Source organism: Podarcis pityusensis (genome assembly GCF_964106645.2).
Source record: "Podarcis pityusensis genome assembly, chromosome: 1".
Lineage (NCBI taxonomy): Eukaryota > Metazoa > Chordata > Lepidosauria > Squamata > Lacertidae > Podarcis > Podarcis pityusensis.
In genome coordinates this window covers 97,868,132-97,887,125 of record NC_138028.1, presented here as the reverse complement: position 1 = coordinate 97,887,125, position 18,994 = coordinate 97,868,132, and the positions used below count along the sequence as shown (strand labels likewise).

The 18,994-nt window shown below is 39.2% G+C and overlaps 1 protein-coding gene across 3 annotated transcripts; it reads right to left on the bottom strand.

The window, feature by feature from the left end:
* Positions 1–2,309: 2,309 nt before the first annotated feature.
* CCNT2 (cyclin T2) lies at positions 2,310–18,964 on the bottom strand. Of its 3 annotated transcripts, XM_081006926.1 has the most exons (10): positions 18,670–18,948; positions 16,726–16,807; positions 12,558–12,680; positions 11,625–11,685; positions 11,137–11,199; positions 8,858–8,903; positions 6,273–6,436; positions 5,630–5,700; positions 3,875–5,000; positions 2,310–3,776 (listed from the first exon to the last, which is right to left on the bottom strand). In XM_081006926.1, the coding sequence occupies exons 1-10, from the start codon at positions 18,903–18,905 to the stop codon at positions 3,712–3,714; spliced, it is 2,037 nt and encodes a 678-aa protein (XP_080863052.1). In that variant the 5' UTR covers positions 18,906–18,948; the 3' UTR covers positions 2,310–3,711. The 3 variants fall into 3 exon arrangements, 2 of the variants coding, with proteins under 2 accessions (XP_080863052.1, XP_080863051.1); XM_081006925.1 differs by having other exon boundaries at positions 2,310–5,000; XR_013986735.1 differs by lacking the exons at positions 2,310–3,776; positions 3,875–5,000; positions 5,630–5,700 and having other exon boundaries at positions 6,297–6,436; positions 8,542–8,903; positions 18,670–18,964.
* Between the last annotated feature and the right edge of the window lie 30 nt (positions 18,965–18,994).

Sequence of the window (18,994 nt, the reverse complement as noted above, 5' to 3'; positions counted from 1 at the left end):
AGAATTCAAAATGCAGCACTGACTAATCCCTGCAGTCAATGGCTATCATGATAGTCCACTCAACAAATGACAGTAAACTCAATAGTGTATAGCACCACTAATGGGAAACATGACTTGAGGTCCACAAAAACTGGGGCAGCAATTCCACGTATATTTATCGCAGAATAAGCACCATAGATTCAATAGGACTTGCTTCTGTGTAGACATTTATAGATAGGATTGTACCAAGAGTTCTCTTAATGCAACCATATGGGAGTGTGCTCATTTCATGGATTTAATGGAAATACTCAGATTTTCCCATTTCTCATGGGCACCTTTTTATTTTGTGGAGAGTTCCCAATTATTTATCCCATTAATCAGTTTCCTTTGCTTTGCAAAAATAGCCCAAACCACATTTTGTCAATAAATTTGTTCACATCAGACACTACTCCTATATGTGCATTCTATAATACATTCAATGTATGCTACCAAATATTACACTTTCAACTTTTACTCTGCCACAATGGTCACCTCCCAGTTATCTTTTCTCCCTTGTCATGCTGGAGGGCCATTGTGGCATGGATAAACTCCCATGATTTTATTTATTTTGCATCAGCTGAGTTTATCAATTTCATAAGTGTGCATTTTTTGAATGAGGGGGCATATTGAAACTTGTTTATTAAAATGCGAGATTTTCAAGTTGAGCTAGAATTTGTGCGGCATGGTCTACTAAGAGTGCTTTAGGATACATGTTGGTCTAAATGTGACAGATAAAGCAGTTTATTTGCAAAAGTGCTGCATCACCTACTGCTGCCCCAAAAAGATATGTCGCAATATCTTAAGCCTGACATATATGATCTGTAAACTAATTTCAATTACTTAAGAAAAATTGCAAACATCTAAGAAACCAAACCATGGTATTTTTATTATTTAAGTCTTAAATTAACTAGAGTTAATTCTACATATCTTACCAGCCCCTAGTATTGTTTGCATTTTAAGAGAATTTGAGTTCTTTGGTACTTCTGCCATTTATATTTTACAGACCTTTGTGGAAATTTGACTAGGCTCAAATCTCTTCAGCAGTTTTATCAAAACAGATCTAGAAGATGTGTGCCCCTCCAGATGTTAAGAGTACACCTCCAATCATTATTAGCCATGCTGGCTGAGGTGAGACCAACTATATCTGGAAGGTCATGTTTCTTATCCAAGAATATGGCTATGAAAGGAAACACTCATTCAATCTTCAAATAGCAACATTTGCGTTTATAGTAGGAGGACGGACCAATCCTATGGTCATTTATAGAATACACAGGGTTGATTATAAGTACCTGAACAGAACCTCATTCAACTTATGGATTTCTGCAAAGGTAAGACAAGAGCTGTATGTTTATTAGGATATTTATCTGTCTTGTAACATGTATCCATTACATCCTCATGTAGTAATGGGTAAAAAGCATTCCAAGGCAAAGCTACAGGCTTGTAAGCAAATACTATGAGGCTTTGTAAATAAATTTTATTTAAAGTAAACATTTACTGTTTGTCTTCTTCCTACTGGGAATCACAATTTAAGACATTTTAATCTTGCTTACACCGTATGGCAAAAATTCTTCAGGATTTAATAGCATGGATGAGGTAGCGAATAAAGTCTAAAAAGGCTAAAAAATATGCAACAATGCAGGATCAAGTTTCACAATACAGGGTTTTAAGAAATATTCTTTCAATGTAAAAAGTTACAAGGGTGAAGAAGTTAACAGTTTTGGATGAGGCAGACTGTGAAGGGCTAAGGACTAGATTAAAATCTGAAGATACATTATTCATAGTGTCCATGTTCAAGAAGTGTTTAAAAAAGACACCCATAATTCAAATAAACGTCTTCAAGTATGTAGTACAAAGTTTTGCATTACTGGCGACTGAATATTACATAGTAATTGATGCACAAGTAGTTACATTATACTGTAACTACAAATTGGATACATGCTCAACAATTATCTAAAACACTTAGCTTAGTGTAGCTAACGGGGTTTAAACTTCAGATTTGCTGCTGAAGTGTTTATAACCAATAAGAGCATAAACTGTGCAAGAACAGATGTTTCCAAATAGTGAATCCCTCTCAGACACGAGAATAACTTAATAAAATCTTTACATTAAATACCCAGTAAGTAACACTTGCTACTGTACTGAATTTATGCTGAGGTAAATTCCATGCACTTAGGGTTAGCTGGTAAAATGGGACATCGGCTTTTAACAAAAACCCATCAACATTCACTACGGTCATCAATTGTTTAAAAAGGCAGGTGAATGAAAACAGTAATATGACACTTACAGCCATAAAAATGTATACTAGTGGTTTAATTGGCGAGTGATTATTCAGAGCTGAAAAAACCTCCAGTTTTGTTATTACAATCACAAGTACAATTCACGTAGCATACGTGACAGTTCTTTTATTGTCTGAGATAAGGGAAAAGTTGGGATACCAATAATTGTATTTATTGCAAAGATAGTATTCCACCTGTAAAAGAAATATGGCATTTCACTCACATAACACACTTTTTTTAAAATTCAAAACGTGGCTGTCTGTATGAAATGCTAATGGAAAACAGTGATCCCTGTTCACTAATAACTTAAGTTTTTTTAAAAACTTACTAATTTCACTATACGTTTACGTATTTCAGTTCTTAAATCACGTTAATCTATATAACCATTATTAACAGTTCTGTGTCTCTATTACTGCATCAAGCCAAACATTTAAATGCACTTTCACATCAAAAAGATTATATAAACTTTATTTTTGCTTCCCCTTCTGAAAGCTACTGACATTTCAGCAGTCAACTTGGGTTTGTTTTTCTAATTAAAAAAAAAACAAAAACAAAAACTACAAATGGAGGCCTGAGCAGTTTTCACATTGCCTCACTGGAGATACTGTGTTGTGGCTGACCATCCATCCACACTTGGTACATGATCCCCGATGAGTGAAGTGCTCTCAGGAAGTGGCTCCCAATAAGGCCTACAGTTTAACAGGAAGTGCCACTTTTATTTATATTTCTGATTGACTTTGATACAAGGGGGGAAAGTTATGTATATTTGTCATACTTACAAGCAGCTCCAATCCTGAGTATTTATGGTTTATCTAAACATACAAAAATGTATGTACATTTCTCTCCACTTTTGTTGTAAACATTTGTCAGTATACTTTACATATCCCTTCTTTGAAACATGCAAATCATACATACAGTATAAATACACATTAAAAAAAATACACTCATTCATAAACTAAGCAACAAAAACTGTGGCTGGCATATTCAGTTATAAATAATCAATGTGCGAGGCATTCCATACAGCTAAGAGCAGCCATTCAAACCTACTGTTCTCATCTGTGTTTGTGGAAAATACTGTGATTTTTGCACCTTCCAAGTCATTTACAGTATTTATAACACTATCGTATGTGGAGATAGGCTCATTTACTATACCTCTTCTTCTCAGAGTGAAGGATAAAGCAGCACTTACATATATTATATATATTTATATATATATATATCTATATAAAGTAGGGCAGCAACTGCTGGGGTTGCGCTTATGAAGGTTTCCTTCTAATATTCTTAAATAAAAAAGGAGAAAGGGACCAAAGCAACTGGTTACATATTCATTCCTTGGGCACTTAACAGTGAATCCAGCATGTCGAATGTGTCTTTGTAGTCCATATGCTGGCTGTTTGTACTGTACTCGTGACTGGCATCAGGACCGTTCTCCACAGGGTTCTTGTCCAGTTTCACGAGGGTGCTGAGATGTCCGTAGCCCACCTGGTATGCGACAGGGGGAGGAGGGGGTAAGGGAAGGTTAAAAACAGAGTTGAGAGAGGATACATACTGCTTAACAGAGGAAGAACTAGATGAACTACCTGAACTTTTGGAACTTTTGCTCATTTTGGAGTGATGGTTGTGAGAAGCATCATTGATGTACAGCCTCTTTCTTGAAGAGCCGGAACTAGAGGAATTGGCATCACTGCTCAAGCCAACAGGACTCCTCAGAACAGCTGGCGTTAATCCATCACTACTATGTTTAGTGCCACCACTACTACTGCCACCAGTATGGGAATGGGAATGCTTATGACTGCTACCATGATGGCGGTTTATGGAATGTTCCTTGTGCTTTTCCTTGTTAACATGGGGACTAGAGTGCTTGCTTTTCCCACTGCCCTCATCTGATGAGCTATGCCTTTCTGAGGAAGAGACTTTGATTTTCATTTTCAGGTCTTCTTTGCTAGAGTTTTTTTCTGTGGGTGGAATGGGTATCCGCAATTTGAGTGACCCGCCCTTTTCTTTTTTGTCAGGCATGTGTTTTTCAGGCTTCTCTGCATTTGTAATGGGAATTTTCATTTTAATAGGGGAAGTTACAGAACTGCTACTTGTTGCTTGGGGTTGAGTGTGCTTTTTGTATTGCTGTTCGGGGCCCATATAGTGTTCTCTTACATCCAGTTCAAGGGTTTCTAGCTTGCGTTTCTCTCTGTATTTATCCAACGACATTTTCTGAGGCATTATTACAGGTGCAGATGTCACCTGCCCATGGTATTTGTTTCCCGGTTTGTGCACAGTAGAATGCTCAGAGAGTTTGTCAGCTCTGTGATGTAATCCTGAATGCAACTGCAATGAAGTGCCTGGTTGAAAGTTTATGTTGAACTGTCCACCAGGCAGTGAAGTATCTGGTTTCTGAGAATACATCTGTTCTGTCCTTGTTTGATCTTGGTGCTGAGGCCATTCTTGATGTGCTGACAGACTGTAAGAAGTACCTGGCATTCCTGTGGCCAGTATTGCCAGATTTTCTTGACTATCTTGAACAGAGATACTTCCTGAGTTCAGAGGAACTGGGGCAGGAAATGTGGATGCAGATGGTTTTTGAAAAGTTGCATTTGCAGATACACCAGCAACAGCATCTACTAAAATGGAATTCTGAACCAAAGATGAACCAAGAAGGGAGTTATCGGATGCCTGACCATCTCCTTTAGGTTTCCTTGCAGCCTGATTAGCCTACACAAGGATAAAAGTGTAAAATTAGGACATAATCTGAAGTGTAACATCTACAAATACATCTAGCAGTCAGCAGAAGCTACCCTGTTCCTAAACTGAAGAACATGATGCAACTGCAATTAGTTATTTTACTCTGAACCTTGACAAAGAACATTGAGCTCAAAAGCTCAGTGTTTTTGAACATCAGTTGGCTAAATAATAAAAAAATACTCACTTGGATTATGCAAACTTCTGCTGGGGGAGATGATTAACATAAATTCCTCCTTTACTCTGCACATCCTAAACACCTGTTCGGGTTTGAAGACCCTCTAGAACAGTGTGAGGATACAACAAAAGGGAAATTGGCAAATATCACTTCCCCTCTCCTTTCCTCAAGTGGAAGCCTCATCTCGACTTAAGATGCTACCATTTGTGGTAGGGTAACTCTGGGTCTAGCTTACTACATGTCATTTTCACAACTGTTTTATAGTTGTTATAATGAAGATTTTATTGGTTAAATTACTGGAATATCAAAATTCACCTAGCAAGTGATAGGTTGGATGCTGGCTTTCAACAAAGCTGAAAGCAGATCAGCAGATGCTTACATATAGTATAGATGAGGCAGTTTCTTTACCACAAGAATCTCTTACCCTCCAATTTCGAATCCTCTTTAATCTATTGGGAGTTTTCTCCAGTATCTGAAGAAACTCATGTGTCAGCTCTGTGAATGAAAACAAAATTAAGTGAAACATCTAAATAACTAGCTCAATTCCTATTAGCAACTTTCAGCCCTTTTTGATGACTAGACTTAACAAAATTTATATAGAATACCACTTGATCATAAACCCCACCTGAAGTGGCTATCTATTCAATCAAAAGAACTTTACGTATGCCTGAAACTAGTTTTCTAAGTCACTGCTTAAGATACTTTTTTGAGGGGGAGGGGGGATTTAAAAAGTAATGGGGGGAATACAATATATTTTAATGCCACTCCTCAGTATAAACCTCCAGCGTGATCCACCCTGGTAAATACACACCCACACCCAAAACACTAAATGTAGCATTATTTTTAAAAGTCAGCATTTTTAAAAAAGTGTTAACATTCAGCATGGGTGAAGCTATAATAAAAGAAACTTGCATTACATACGGAAATGGTAAACACCTAGTCTGCAGGTAACTGCTGGATAAGTGCCTGTTTAGCCATCATGGTAAAGGTTAACAGGAATGTCACAAACAAAATAACTAGAAACACAAATTTAAATAAAAGAATAAAGGAAAACAGATTTTACTTACCATCAAGTAATTCTAAAGTAACAGAAGGATCTACATATTCCCACCAATGCTTTCCATCAGTTGATACCGGAATCTCCCAGTTGGACCACTTGCAAGCCAAATGTATACAGACACATGCTATCACAGTTGGTTTGTATTGAAGACAAAATGTAGTAAGGTGCAGACTGTAGTTGGAAATGTTTCACAATGGAAGAACAAACGTCAAACATGGAAAAGAACAAAAAACAAGAAGAGAGTACTTATCACCACAGTATTCAAGGTAAATGTTTTTTTTTAATGTAAATGTGTTTTTTTAATGTACAACTTTGGGACTTTATATTAAAAAACAAAACATACAGGTATTCATACACAATAATTTAGATCTGTTTCTGCTAATAAAATGGAAGAACTACTACAGTATTCTGTTCTTCCAGCAGTACAGGAACTTAATACACAAGGAAATCAAAATATTAGCATTCAAAAATATCAATATTTCTGCAAAAATATACTCCTTCAAATTTTATGGCATTGTAATGCATGTTTCATTTTGAAAGTTTGTGAAGTAATGTGTAAAGCAACATGTAGGGGGGAAATGAAATCCCTGCCAGTCCAGCCTGCAACAGTTTGCATTAGTCAAGTCAACCGAGTCATGATCAAGTAAAAAATTCTAGCTGGAAGCAACACAACTGTGGCAATTCCATGTTCTAGCATTGATTTGAAATTTGAGCTAGTGGAAAGATATTCATTCTAACAAGTGTTTCCGCCCTAGCAAGTACTTATTAAACAAATATTTGATTATGTGCATATTTACACTAACTATGTCCTAGATCCAGAGATTTAAGCAGAAAAACAATTCTGTTTAATCAAGGCAGCCCCACCCAATTCCTCTCATTTCCTTGTCTACTGTAACCTTCAGTGGCCGATCCCAAGCTGTTTCATAGGGTCCACTGTGCCTTAGGATTGGCTTGGGGGGGGGGTGGAGTGGACCCTGGAAAGCCCTGCTGCATGAGCAGAGTTTCACTTTTATTTTCTCTGGATCCAACACAATGAGCTTAAAATCACATGCTCCTTTCTTTTCTCCACACCATAATCAGTTCATAATTAATCATTCAAACTGCAAGCCAGAATAACATAGGCATTTAGTTCCTCTTTCATCTCCTCAAACTCTCTTAACAATATCACTTTGAGGGGAGATCATTATTTCCTGTATTCTTGCCACACAATGGATCTCTTCCCAGGTCTTCAGATTTTTGCTTACATATTTTCAAAATTCATCATTTCCCCCTTCTAAACCCTCATTTATATTCTCCATTAACCTGTTTACAGTAGGCTTCTGCTCACTCTTTTTATTTCATTCAATCAAACCAATGTCTGAGTTATATCCCTAATGTCTCTCTAATGTCCTAATGTTCTCTCCATTTAAGTTTAACTCTTAGATATTATTTATAAAGTCGTCTTCTTTCACCATTCCATTTCATATCCGCTTCACATAAGTTAAACCTGTTATCCTCTCTTTTGCCTCTGGCTTTCATGCTCTCTCCAAGGCTGGAACTGTGCATCAGAATACAAATTAACCTATCTCCTTTTTGCAAAGTCTACTTTTTTCTATAAAATTAATGACTAGGCTGGTTAACATACTGATAAAACCCCTATCACACAGCCAGGAGAAATAATAAATCAGGATATAGTGTCACTTCCCCCAATTCCTGACTGGTCTTTATCTATGAACCATGAACTGTGAATTAAAATCTAATGATTAATAACAAAATAAGACAACTTCAAACCAGTGGTCATGACTCAAGCTTATTTTAAATCAGTTAACAGGACATGAATTGGGGAAATAACTAAACACTGTTTACTCCTCCTCCCAGCCATGCAGTAGTTGAGAGGAGCAGTCAAGACCAAGGCTTTGCTTAGGCCAGCAGATATTTTTTTAAACCCACATCTTTTCCATGCGAATGTCATCTGGGCACTTTCCTGAACACTTGCAATTTATTTACATCTCTCTTCCACCTATCCATTTTACTGAAAACTGAAAACCTGCTGGCTAGAGGTCATTTCTGACCAATTAATAGTAGGGCTTTTTCCCCAATATGTTAAAGAACTAGCCAGCTTCTGCACTGCTAAATGTCTTATAGGCTAGTTCTAATGTAGCTGTAACAAAAGCTTTTTTTTTTTTACTACAGCTGTTGTTTGATTTCTTTTTAGAAAAAACAATGCTATTTTATTTTCATTAAGAAAAAAAATGCCATTAACTACAAGGGTAAACTAGAAACAGCTTTGTACTTACCAAGATGCTCGGATTTCTAGGTTAAGTTTATCTCTCTGTAATCTTTAGCTGCTATTCAGGCTACCATTTTTAGACTTATGCACTCACAATCGAGAAAAAGTCACCAGAAAGCACCACTACACTTCACATCGTGCATTTAACCCCTTTGTGCCATTAGGCCCTTGTACAATACACCGCACTGCAAACAGGAAGGTACCACCACAGTAGATGGCCCAGTCGCCTGTTGCAACAAGGGTTCGACACAGGTAGGGGACCCTGCAGTAAAGGAAGCTATAGTGTGCTACAACAGTGCAACAAAGAGGTTCAGGATAACAACCTGTTGGTAGCCATGAAATAGGATGTCTGTGCCAAATCCTTGCTTGCTGTAAGAAAAAAAGAAACAATGAAATTAGACATCAGTATAGTTATTTCCCCAAATTAAAATGCTTTCTATGTGTGAAGATAATACAAGCGGCCCACTTGCAAATGAACACAATGCAAGCCATTGCCTAAGCAAAGTTTGTGTTTACTCAGCTACTCTTCAAACTATCTCTGCTACTAGGTTTTTTGAACATGAATTTATTTATTTAATCAAAGTAACACAATAAGCTAGCCAGTACTTCAAAACTCCGGGATAGGGAAACTAATGTTTTGAGGTAATTCAGCGGTAGATCATTGTCTTCATAGCCTGAGCCTTACAACTCCACTAATAGGTTTGCTCTAAGTAAATCATAGATGACCTCCATCTCGCCAATAAAAAATGAAGCTGGAGGTCAGCAAAAAACATCTGATTCTCTATAGTTTTCAGTGGTCACCACCAGTTTTTCACCCTGCCATCACCATTACTCTAGCAAAAGGAGGCAGCCCTCAGTGTCAGCCAACCTAGAAACTCAGCGTAACATTATGTTGATGATGTACAGATTTTTCCATCTTTGCTTTAGCACTGCTGACCCTTTAAGGAAGACAGCTCACAACAGCACCTGTCCACTAGACAGGTGGGCATGGTTTGGGGAAAACGGCTTACAGGCCAAACTGGATGCTCTGGCAGACCAAGACTGGCAAATGCTCTGGCAGACCAAGACTGGCCCACAGGCTGGAGGCTCCCCACTTATATTGTAGGATGTCATTACAGTGGTACCTCGGTTTAAGAACAATTTGGTTTACAAACTCTGCAAAACCGAAAATAGTGTCTTGGTTTGAGAACTCTACCTCGGTCTAAGAAGGGAATCCAAACACTGGAAGGGCACTGGCGGTGGGAGTACTCATTAGGGAAAACATGCCTCGGTTTAAGAACGGTTCTGGTTTAAGAACGGACTTCCAGAACGGATTAAGTTCGTAAACCGAGGTACCACTGTAGTTCTTTTAATTTGTCAAATGTTGATGTCACAACACTAAAAGAAGATTTCTAATCGTGTATTCTCCAATCCTGCCCCTTTGAAAGGTGGTGGCAGTGTTGGGATAAAGAACTGCTTCTTCAAAATTCACAAGATAAAAAGAGACTAAACTGCGCTTTCTAAAACAACTGTCTTCTTCACCTGCACTTTTTCAGATGATGAACTTTTTAAAATAATGTATGTGAAAATAGGGAAGCAGATAAAGATCTTCTTATAGGCTATTAATGTTTGTAAGATGGTGACCAGCAAATTCGAATAAACTGATGGATCAGAAAGACTGAGGAAACAGATGTAAAAGCCATTATATATAATGCTGTCTTGCTAAATTCTTCTAATTTAATATAATAGTCACCAAAAAACAACAAGGTATTACCATAGCATCTCAATTCTAGTCATTCATTTTCAGGCAAGTATAACTTTAAAAATAAAAATAAAAATCAGGAGTGGGCAGCCTGGGAGCCCTTGGCTTAAATTCATGGAGCTAGAAAGGAGAACAAAATGTGGGGAGTGGGAGGTGTGGCAGAAAGAAAAATGAGTGCCTCCTCCCACTTACTCCAACGCTACCTACCATAGACTACTCAGAAGGAATATAGCCCCAGACAGAAAAAGGTTGCCCACAATTGTTTAAAATTCAGGGAACTTTGGCTCAGTTCTCACTATGACTGTGACACATCATTTAATCCATATGCGGTCCAGAAATTAGGCAGGTCTACCTCATTAAAAAGAAAGAATAAAAATAAATATATTACAATTGAATAAGATGGGAGGCCTAGGAGAAAAGTATTTGCAGATCTAGAAAGGGAAAAGAGAGTCAGAACAGTTAATGCTGTGAAAACTGACCAATGCTTCAAAAGCAACTATGTATTGCAAGTACTTAATAATTTCCATCTATGGCCTGTTATCTGCCTTGCTTTGCAAAAAGAAAAATCCTTTATCCCCAATTCCATTGATTGTATATGGATGTCTACCTTATTCTCTGATCATCTTACAGCAAAATCACCCGTATCAGCAATATCTACAAAATATGTACCTGGAGGGCCAATTTTTACTTTAGAAACACACCACACAACTTATAATCTACATATCCTTTATAGAGCCAGGTAAAAACAAAACCTAGTAGTGATTTACTCACAGCAGAAGTAATATTCCAGAAACAGTTTTAGCAAGTCACACCACCTTCCTACAGAGATGTAGGGAAAGAATCAGTTAAATTGTTACTGACCTCTCACTAACTGCGTACATTTCACAACATCTGTGTGTGGATGCTCAATGGTAATCTCAAAACCTGAAAAATTAAATGTGTTATTTCACAACTTACATTATATATGTCCATAAATTTAAAAGTACCTGGGGCCATGTTTCTTTCAAGTGCGTAAATTAATAATCTCATAATGGACTACTAAAGTAAGTTTAGGGTACTTGCACTGAATGTTTTTTTTTTTAAAATGCAAGCAGTTATACTGCTTAGTTACTATGTGTACATTTATTGCAGTAAGTGTGGTTATACTAGATTAACACTGAAAGGACAGGCTATAAACATGGTGCAAAGACAAGAATGGCTTCTATGATCAGATTTCTCCTAATATATATGTTGTGTGTCCATCAATCAAATATGTAAGTATTCTATTACTGGAACTACACTATAATGTGAAGATGTTACTGGCTATACAGTTGCTTTAAGAATATCATATATACATTTAATATACTTACCTAAAGTTTGAAGCATTATTGTTTCAAGTATAACCAGCTCTTGGGCCTGCTGAAGGTATGCCTAATAATAAAGAAAAATGCTGAAGCATCAATACAGCAACTTTAACAAGTTAATAATACCAAAGTATATACCAAATAAACTGATTGGCTATCAACACTTATTTTGGGGTACACATCACAATCACCAAGACAGTAAGAAACTATTTTCTCTCATGCTTTTGTTTCTTTCATGATGTCTGAAAACACACAGTTCTGCTTAGCCTCATCACAACAGTTGTCTCTAATATGCATAGCAATATTGGGGATGTTCAGACATTTATTTCCCTTTCTTACCTCTAAGCATAGTGAGATCAGAAATGGTTCCTGGGTTCAAACCCTCTTCTCAACATTTTTATGTTCCCCTCAACTGTATGAAAAGGAAATGCTTGAACAGAGTATGTTGTTTGTATATGTCCCTAACCTGCAAAGTGCTTAAATAAATGCACAACACCCAGTTTAAGTTCTGAAAGGAGCTCAATACAGGAAGGAAGGAGGCACATTGAGACTCCTGCTCTCATTGCATGTAGAGGTGAGATAGAGAACATAATGTCTGAATAGCTCAATATTTTATGAGACGAGATGGTCATCTGAGGGAAGTAGAAAAAATGTGTAATATGGCAAAGTCTGCCAATAAAGCAAAAAACAAGCATTTTCCCCCAGTTGGAAGAAACATTTTTTTCAATTAAAGAAGTTATTTTGATTTCAACTATTAGGACAGGCTGCTGCTAATGTTCCATAATAATCATTTAATATTAAGTAGAAATGTATTATCTGTGAATTCAAATATGCAATGGGAAGGAACAACGCAGCTTACAATTCTGCCAAGACTAAAGGAAAAAGCTGGCAGTCTTTTAAAGTGTCAGTTATGCTTTATGAAGACTGATGTGTACGTACATCACTCTTTGTGTCCAGCTCTTGATGATGAAGGCAAGCATGTGCTACTTTGATAACATGTTCGAGTTTTCGTGGCTGTTCTTCCACTTTTGCAGCCAAAAATAATGCAGTAGGAGATATAATCTGTCAGACAAAAATGCTTCAGTGAGAACAATGTTGCAACACATCTCCCATAAGATTAGTTACCTCTAACAAATGGGTAAATCTTAAAACAAGTGTGATAAAGCCTTGTTGAAGTTGCAAATTACGCTATATTCTGCCATCTAGAAATATTAGAATGTAGCACTTTTCCTGAAATAGCCTTTACAGAATCAACGAAAGCACAAGACTTACTGAAAATGTTTAATATCCTATGCAGCAAAGATTGCCAATATGTATTTATTTTCATTTCTACTGTTTCAATGCAACAGGTGAGAGGGTGCAACTGCTTCAAGTCTTGCAGCCAATTGTTATTTGAACCAAAGTTTGAGGTGTGACTATTTTTGTCACATAGACATGGTGTTAATTGCTCAACCCATTCTCTGATTACCAGTATGTTAGCCCTCCCCTCAAGGGTATGCTATGATTTAAACCAAGGCAACCAGTACAACTGTGGATGATCTATATATCAAAAAGATAGGGAGCATGACCCTGCCAATTCTTATGTACTCCCTAGTACAGGAGAGCTTTCAATCATTCTAGATCACTGTTGTGGGCAAGGAGATAGTACCAAGGTAGGATGTGATTCAGCTCCTACTGAACAAGGAGGCTCCAAATGATGGTACACAAAACTCCTGGACTGCCTCAGGTGAGTTATCCTGTGGAGTTCCACAGGGTTCTATCTTATCTTTTAATATCTACAAGAAATCATTAGATGAGTTCACCATGGGTTTGGGGGCATGGAGTCATTAGTTTGCTAATGACACTCAGGTCTGTTTTCCCATTCTGTTTGCATCAGGCATGCCAATGATCTTCTTGCTTGGTTGCTTAGGCTCAGTGAGGGCCTGGATGGGTGTGAGCAACCCAGATAAGTATCACATATTGACACTGGGCAGTTTTATTGATCAGGGCTTAGGAACAATTCCAAAATTTAAGGAAGTCACACTCAAGAATTTGTCTTCACCCAAGTTTTGGCTGATATGCCAGCTCTACACATTGAGACTAAGCATCCGTCACTGTTACAGTCACACAGAACATGGTAACTTATCTCAACTACTATAATGCCCTTTGAAGTGTGGCTGCCACTGGGTACTGAACAGAAACCTCAGATGGCCTAGGGTGCAGCAGCACAAAATGGTCAGTCGCTGGGAGTTGGTGATATTATTTACTTGTGAATTCCAGTGTTGGTTTGGGTCCAGGCCTGCATTTGCCAACTTAGTGCCAGCTAGGTGTTTTGAACATCAATCCCCCCCACCCCCAGCATAGTTGATGGGAATTGTTGTCCAACCACATCTTAAGGGCACCAGGTTGGTCGAGAATATGGAAAGTACAGTTCTTGACATCTGAACCTGAGTCAAGACTGCTTTCGAAAGCACCTTCTCAAAAATATAGCCCCCTCCCTGCAAGGAGTCAAAATCAGCAGAAGAGATGTTGCCCTTGGTGCTGCCATCATATGAAGTGAACATATGTAACCTCAAAGAAGCATATTTTTGGTGATGGTATCTGAACTGTACAATTCCCTCCCTTAAAGTGTCCCACCAGATGCTTTCCAGAATTTGTGAGTGCATGATATATCAAGCCTTTACAAAGTTTTAATTCTGTTTCCCTTTCCCCCAAGTAGTGCTCTAAGCAACTGATTTGTCCGTACTTGGATCCTAAAGTTATTTAGCTTTGCAGCAATTAGCATTCAGCAACCAATGTTTACAGTTTCTCCAAGTTATTAAAGCATGGAAGCCTGCTAAGGTTCCTTGCAAAACAGTAATATCTTCTGTCCATTTACTGCATTTTCTCTTTTATGCTAAAAAAAAAAGCATTTTATAACAAAATTTAGCCACAAGTAGTATCATGTACAAACACTTTTAAAGAATATCTAACACTGATGAATCCTTATGGGATACACTGTTTACATTATAGCTATTTATCAGAATAATCATAGAATCTATTAAGTAGCAATGAAAAATAGGACAAAAACAGTATTAGAATCACAGGCTCATACTGTGTTTGTACTATTTCAACCAAACAGACTATGTTTCTTAAAGCAAAATTTAAGTCCTCTAATATGGCTAACACACACTATCAGCAAGAGAGAAGGATGCTACCTATCACCTACAAGCTCCATCTGCAACTTCTGGCTATTACAGAAGACAGAAGTACTTTGTCTAGGTGTCCTGAAGTTTCTAAGCTACATAAGCTGCCAACAAGCTGACTAAACAAAACCTATGATTGCTGGAACAACAAAGCAAGAGTAATACCAGAAACTAGACTCTTGGTCAGAGCACCATATTCAGCACCTTGGCTGCAAGCAAAGGGGGAGCTTGCTTGTGGAAATGACAAACCACATTTACAAGCAGGGTTTTCTTTCTACCCTGGCAATATCAATAGCTTGTCTATGCAAGTACAGTCGTACCTTGGCTCCTGAACGCCTTGGTACTCATACATATTGGCTCCCAAACGCCAAAAACCTGGAAGTGTTCCGGTTTTCAAACCTTTTTTGGAAGCCGAATGTCCAACATGGCTTCCACTTGAATGCAGGAAGCTCCTGCAGCCAATCGGAAGCCACACCTTGGTTTTCAAACCATTTTGGGAGTTGAACGGACTTCCAGAATGGATTAAGCTCAAGAACCAAGGTATGACTGTATGGCCACAATAACTACAACAAAACTGCAGCTATGCACACAACTGCCTCATGTGTATGCACTGCTTTGGATCACTGCCCTTGGCTTCCATGTTCAACACTACAGCATTTTTATTTCTTATATCCCAGTTTCAAAAATACTGCATTTTATCACTCATTACAAAAATGTGAGCATTCATTATCCACTCCAAATGATACAAAAATAGATAAGGGGCACTTAAGTAAAGGTAAAAGGACCCCTGACCCTTAGGTCCAGTCGTGACCGACTCTGGGGTTGCGACGCTCATCTCGCTTTACAGCCTGAGGGAGCCAGCGTACAGTTTCCGGGTCATGTGGCCAGCATGACTAAGCCGCTTCTGGCAAACCAGAGCAGCGCACGGAAACGCTGTTTACCTTCCTGCCAGAGCGGTACCTATTTATCTACCTGCACTTTGACGTGCTTTCGAACTGCTAGGTGGGCAGGAGCTGGGACCAAACAACAGGAGCTCACTCCGTCACGGGGATTTGAACTGCCGACCTTCCGATCGGCAAGCCCTAGGCTCTGTGGTTTAACCCACAGCGCCACCCGCGTCCCTTAAGGGCACTTACTTACAATAAACTCCCACTGTGTTTATGCTAATTACATTTGTAAAGAAATGTAAGTAAGTGTAAAGAAATTTCATTACTGAACTTTTTAGAAATACCTTTAAGGCTCTTGTTAGTTTCTGGAGGACATGAGAGACTGCAGCTTACAAGACACATTGGCACAGGTCTATCAGGTTCCAATTTCATTATGAACCACAAACTCCACTCCAGTTTATAAGCAGCTGGTGTTGTATCCAACATTCTGTAAGCACAACTCTGTATAGCCAGGCTTCCCCTTCCTCTCCTCCCCCGACACCCACAAAAATCTTCTATGGAGTCTTCTCAAACTTCTGGAGATTTTTTTGGGGGGGGGGGGGGGAGCCGCACAGGGAAAAGTTTCACCTTACAAGTGGACATGTCTTGTATTAAAGGGACAGGAATACTGGACACTGCCCATGGCTTTCAAGTAATGCTATTATGCATCCTTCACTGGCATTAATGCCCCCCAAATGAACTGATTGGAGCATGAATTATCCAAACTCTCTTAACTCACAGAGCTGTGAAAGAATCTCCCTAACCATGGCCATCCACTCATTTGAAAGTCTAAGCAAGATACACACTCACCTAAATCAAAATCAGCACAGCATTTTTAGTTCATGAAGATACTAATAGTAAACAAGATTTTATAAATGAGATTCTCTTACCATAGGTGACTACTTACAAGCAGAAATAACAGTTTGACTGAGACTAACTAATGTCAAATAAATTTTTAAATAAATGCTACATATCCCACAAATAGCACTGTTCTTATAAAGGCTTAGATGTACTTACATTTCTATTAAATTTTGTGAAGGAATGATGCATATAAAACCTGTGCATGTAAACAATTGCGGTATTAATTGTAAGTTGAGATCTAAAAAGAGAGTTAAGGAAGTTTTGTTTAAGTACCCAAATTAGAATTCTCTCTCCAAGCGCTTAAATTGAACCATAAGACACAATATGTAAAAGACAAGACTAATTTATTTTCATTTCATTCAGATATAACTTTAAAACATTGGTTAAATAAACAGGGGAACACACTTTATAACCCAAACTTCACTAGGCTGTATCTAGTCCAGGGCTCACAGATAAAGAATTGTGCCCCCATCCCCCAAAGGGTAAAACCACTTGCAAGAAAGGTTGGAATGTAGGGCAAGAAGCTTCATTGGGAGTGGTGAATTCAGAAAATCAGGAATGGTGTGTTTGAAATCACACTGCATTGGCTGTAACTTCTTCATATTTTTAAGTTAATACTATTATTTTTTTTTACTTGTACACAGCCATTCTGGGTGGTTAGTACGTTGGCATTGTTGATATTTGTCAAAGATGTATACTAAAGCTTTCAAGATTTTCAGATTATTCCACATTTTAGTCTACATTATGTTTGTTGGAAAAAGCCACACAAAGTTTGTTGTTTTAGAAATGATTAACTTTCTGCAAGTATTCCTAGTGTAGGAAACTGTAAATAAGTCATCACTGTAAGTCTATGAAAGCTGTTGCTAATCAAGGCATCCAGTCACATATTCAAAAGTTTAGACAATGCTTATTTGTCAAACAAGAACCCACAGTGGGTTCACAAAGTTACACAGGACTTACAGAAAATTTGGGATGGGTGATTAAGCTTTACTGTAGTAAGTTTGTTGCAGTCTGTGAAAGTGGGTTTGAGGATAAAGTTAGCCTACTAGTTAATATACCCAATGGGGGGAAATGTTTGTCCAACCTATTATAGCAGATTATCCTTGCTAAAAATAATAATTAAAACATCTGTGATTATGTCTAAATTCTGCAGAGAAAGAAAGTTTTTAGAATAAGCCTGTCATTCCTGATTTCAAACAACTGAAGGTGTTGTATAGAACACCCAATACATTATACAGTGCCTAATTTTCTTTTGAAATAATGGACTTTTTGCAGTACTTTGACCATTTTTTATTTTATTTCAGAACAAGAACTGGGGGGGGGGGAAGCATTTGCTAGGCTGCAGAAAGGCTACCCTGTGTGATCTCCTCAATCCACATGCTAGGAGAAGCATCAAATCTCCTCCACTTGAATGTGTGTAGGGAGTGGCAGGCTTCTGGCTTCTGTTGGGCAAGGTACCTTTTCATACCTATCTCGATTATTCTCAATTTACAAAAAACAACAACCAACCCACAAAGCTTAAACTAAAAACTTGCTATCTAAACCTGAGATTAAGAAGACGAAACCCTATCACGTATGCACAAAGCCATTACTGAACAGTTTAGCTGAAACAAGACGGCTGCACTTCAAAAGGCCCCCTTTTGAGACGCTAGCCCATAGTTTCTCTGCGCCAAGGGGCGACAACTACAAAAAAAAAAGCCTCATTTTCAGCCCCGCACAGAACTCACAAGCCACACAAACACACACGAGGCAGTACAGGTCACCCGTGCCAGCAGGATCCGGGGCCTGCAAGGCCATCGCGCCGAGCCGTTAACGCAGCCGCCGAACAAAATCCTCCCTCCCTCCCCGACTCCCGGGGGATCCTGTGGCGCCTCCCTCCCACCCACCCCCTCAGCCGGAGAAGAAGGGAAAGGCGAGCCAGGAGGAGGAGGAGGAGCCAGAGCAGGCGAGGCCTCCTCGGCTCCCCAAAGGGGCCGCCTGCCTGGAGGAAAAACTCGGGCTGGGGGTGGGGAGCAGCCGAAGAGGGTCTTTCCCGTCCATTTAGGCCCGCGACCACCCCTCCCCGTCCCTCTGCCCGCCGCCTTCGCCCCAGAAGGATACACGTTGAGGCGCTGGCCCATGTCCTGGATGAGGTTGGCTGCCTGCTGCCGGTACGAGAGCTCCTTGTCGGCCTCGACGCCGCAGCGGCGAGACGGCGTGTTCTCCAGCTGCTCCCGGCTGAAGAACCAGCGAGGGGTTCCCGGGCCGCCGCCGCCGCCTCCTCCGCCGCTTCCTCCGCCAGCCCCGCGCGACGCTGAACTCGCGCCAGGTCCGGAACCCGCCACAGCCGCCGCCATGACACAACCACTTCCTCCTCCTCCTCCTCCTCCTCCCGCAGCGGCAACCGGCACGCCCGACTCCTCCTCCTCCTCCTCCTCCTCCGTCG

Bases quoted from the DNA above. Each gene is read 5' to 3' on its own strand.
- CCNT2 (XM_081006925.1), bottom strand. From the start codon at position 18,905: ATGGCGGCGGCTGTGGCGGGTTCCGGACCTGGCGCGAGTTCAGCGTCG. The intron at 12,681-16,725 runs GTAAGTACATCT...TTTGTCTGACAG, and splicing joins TCACAAAATTTAATAGAAAT to ATTATATCTCCTACTGCATT. The intron at 6,437-8,857 runs GTTGTTATCCTG...TTCCAACTACAG, and splicing joins TATTTCATGGCTACCAACAG to TCTGCACCTTACTACATTTT.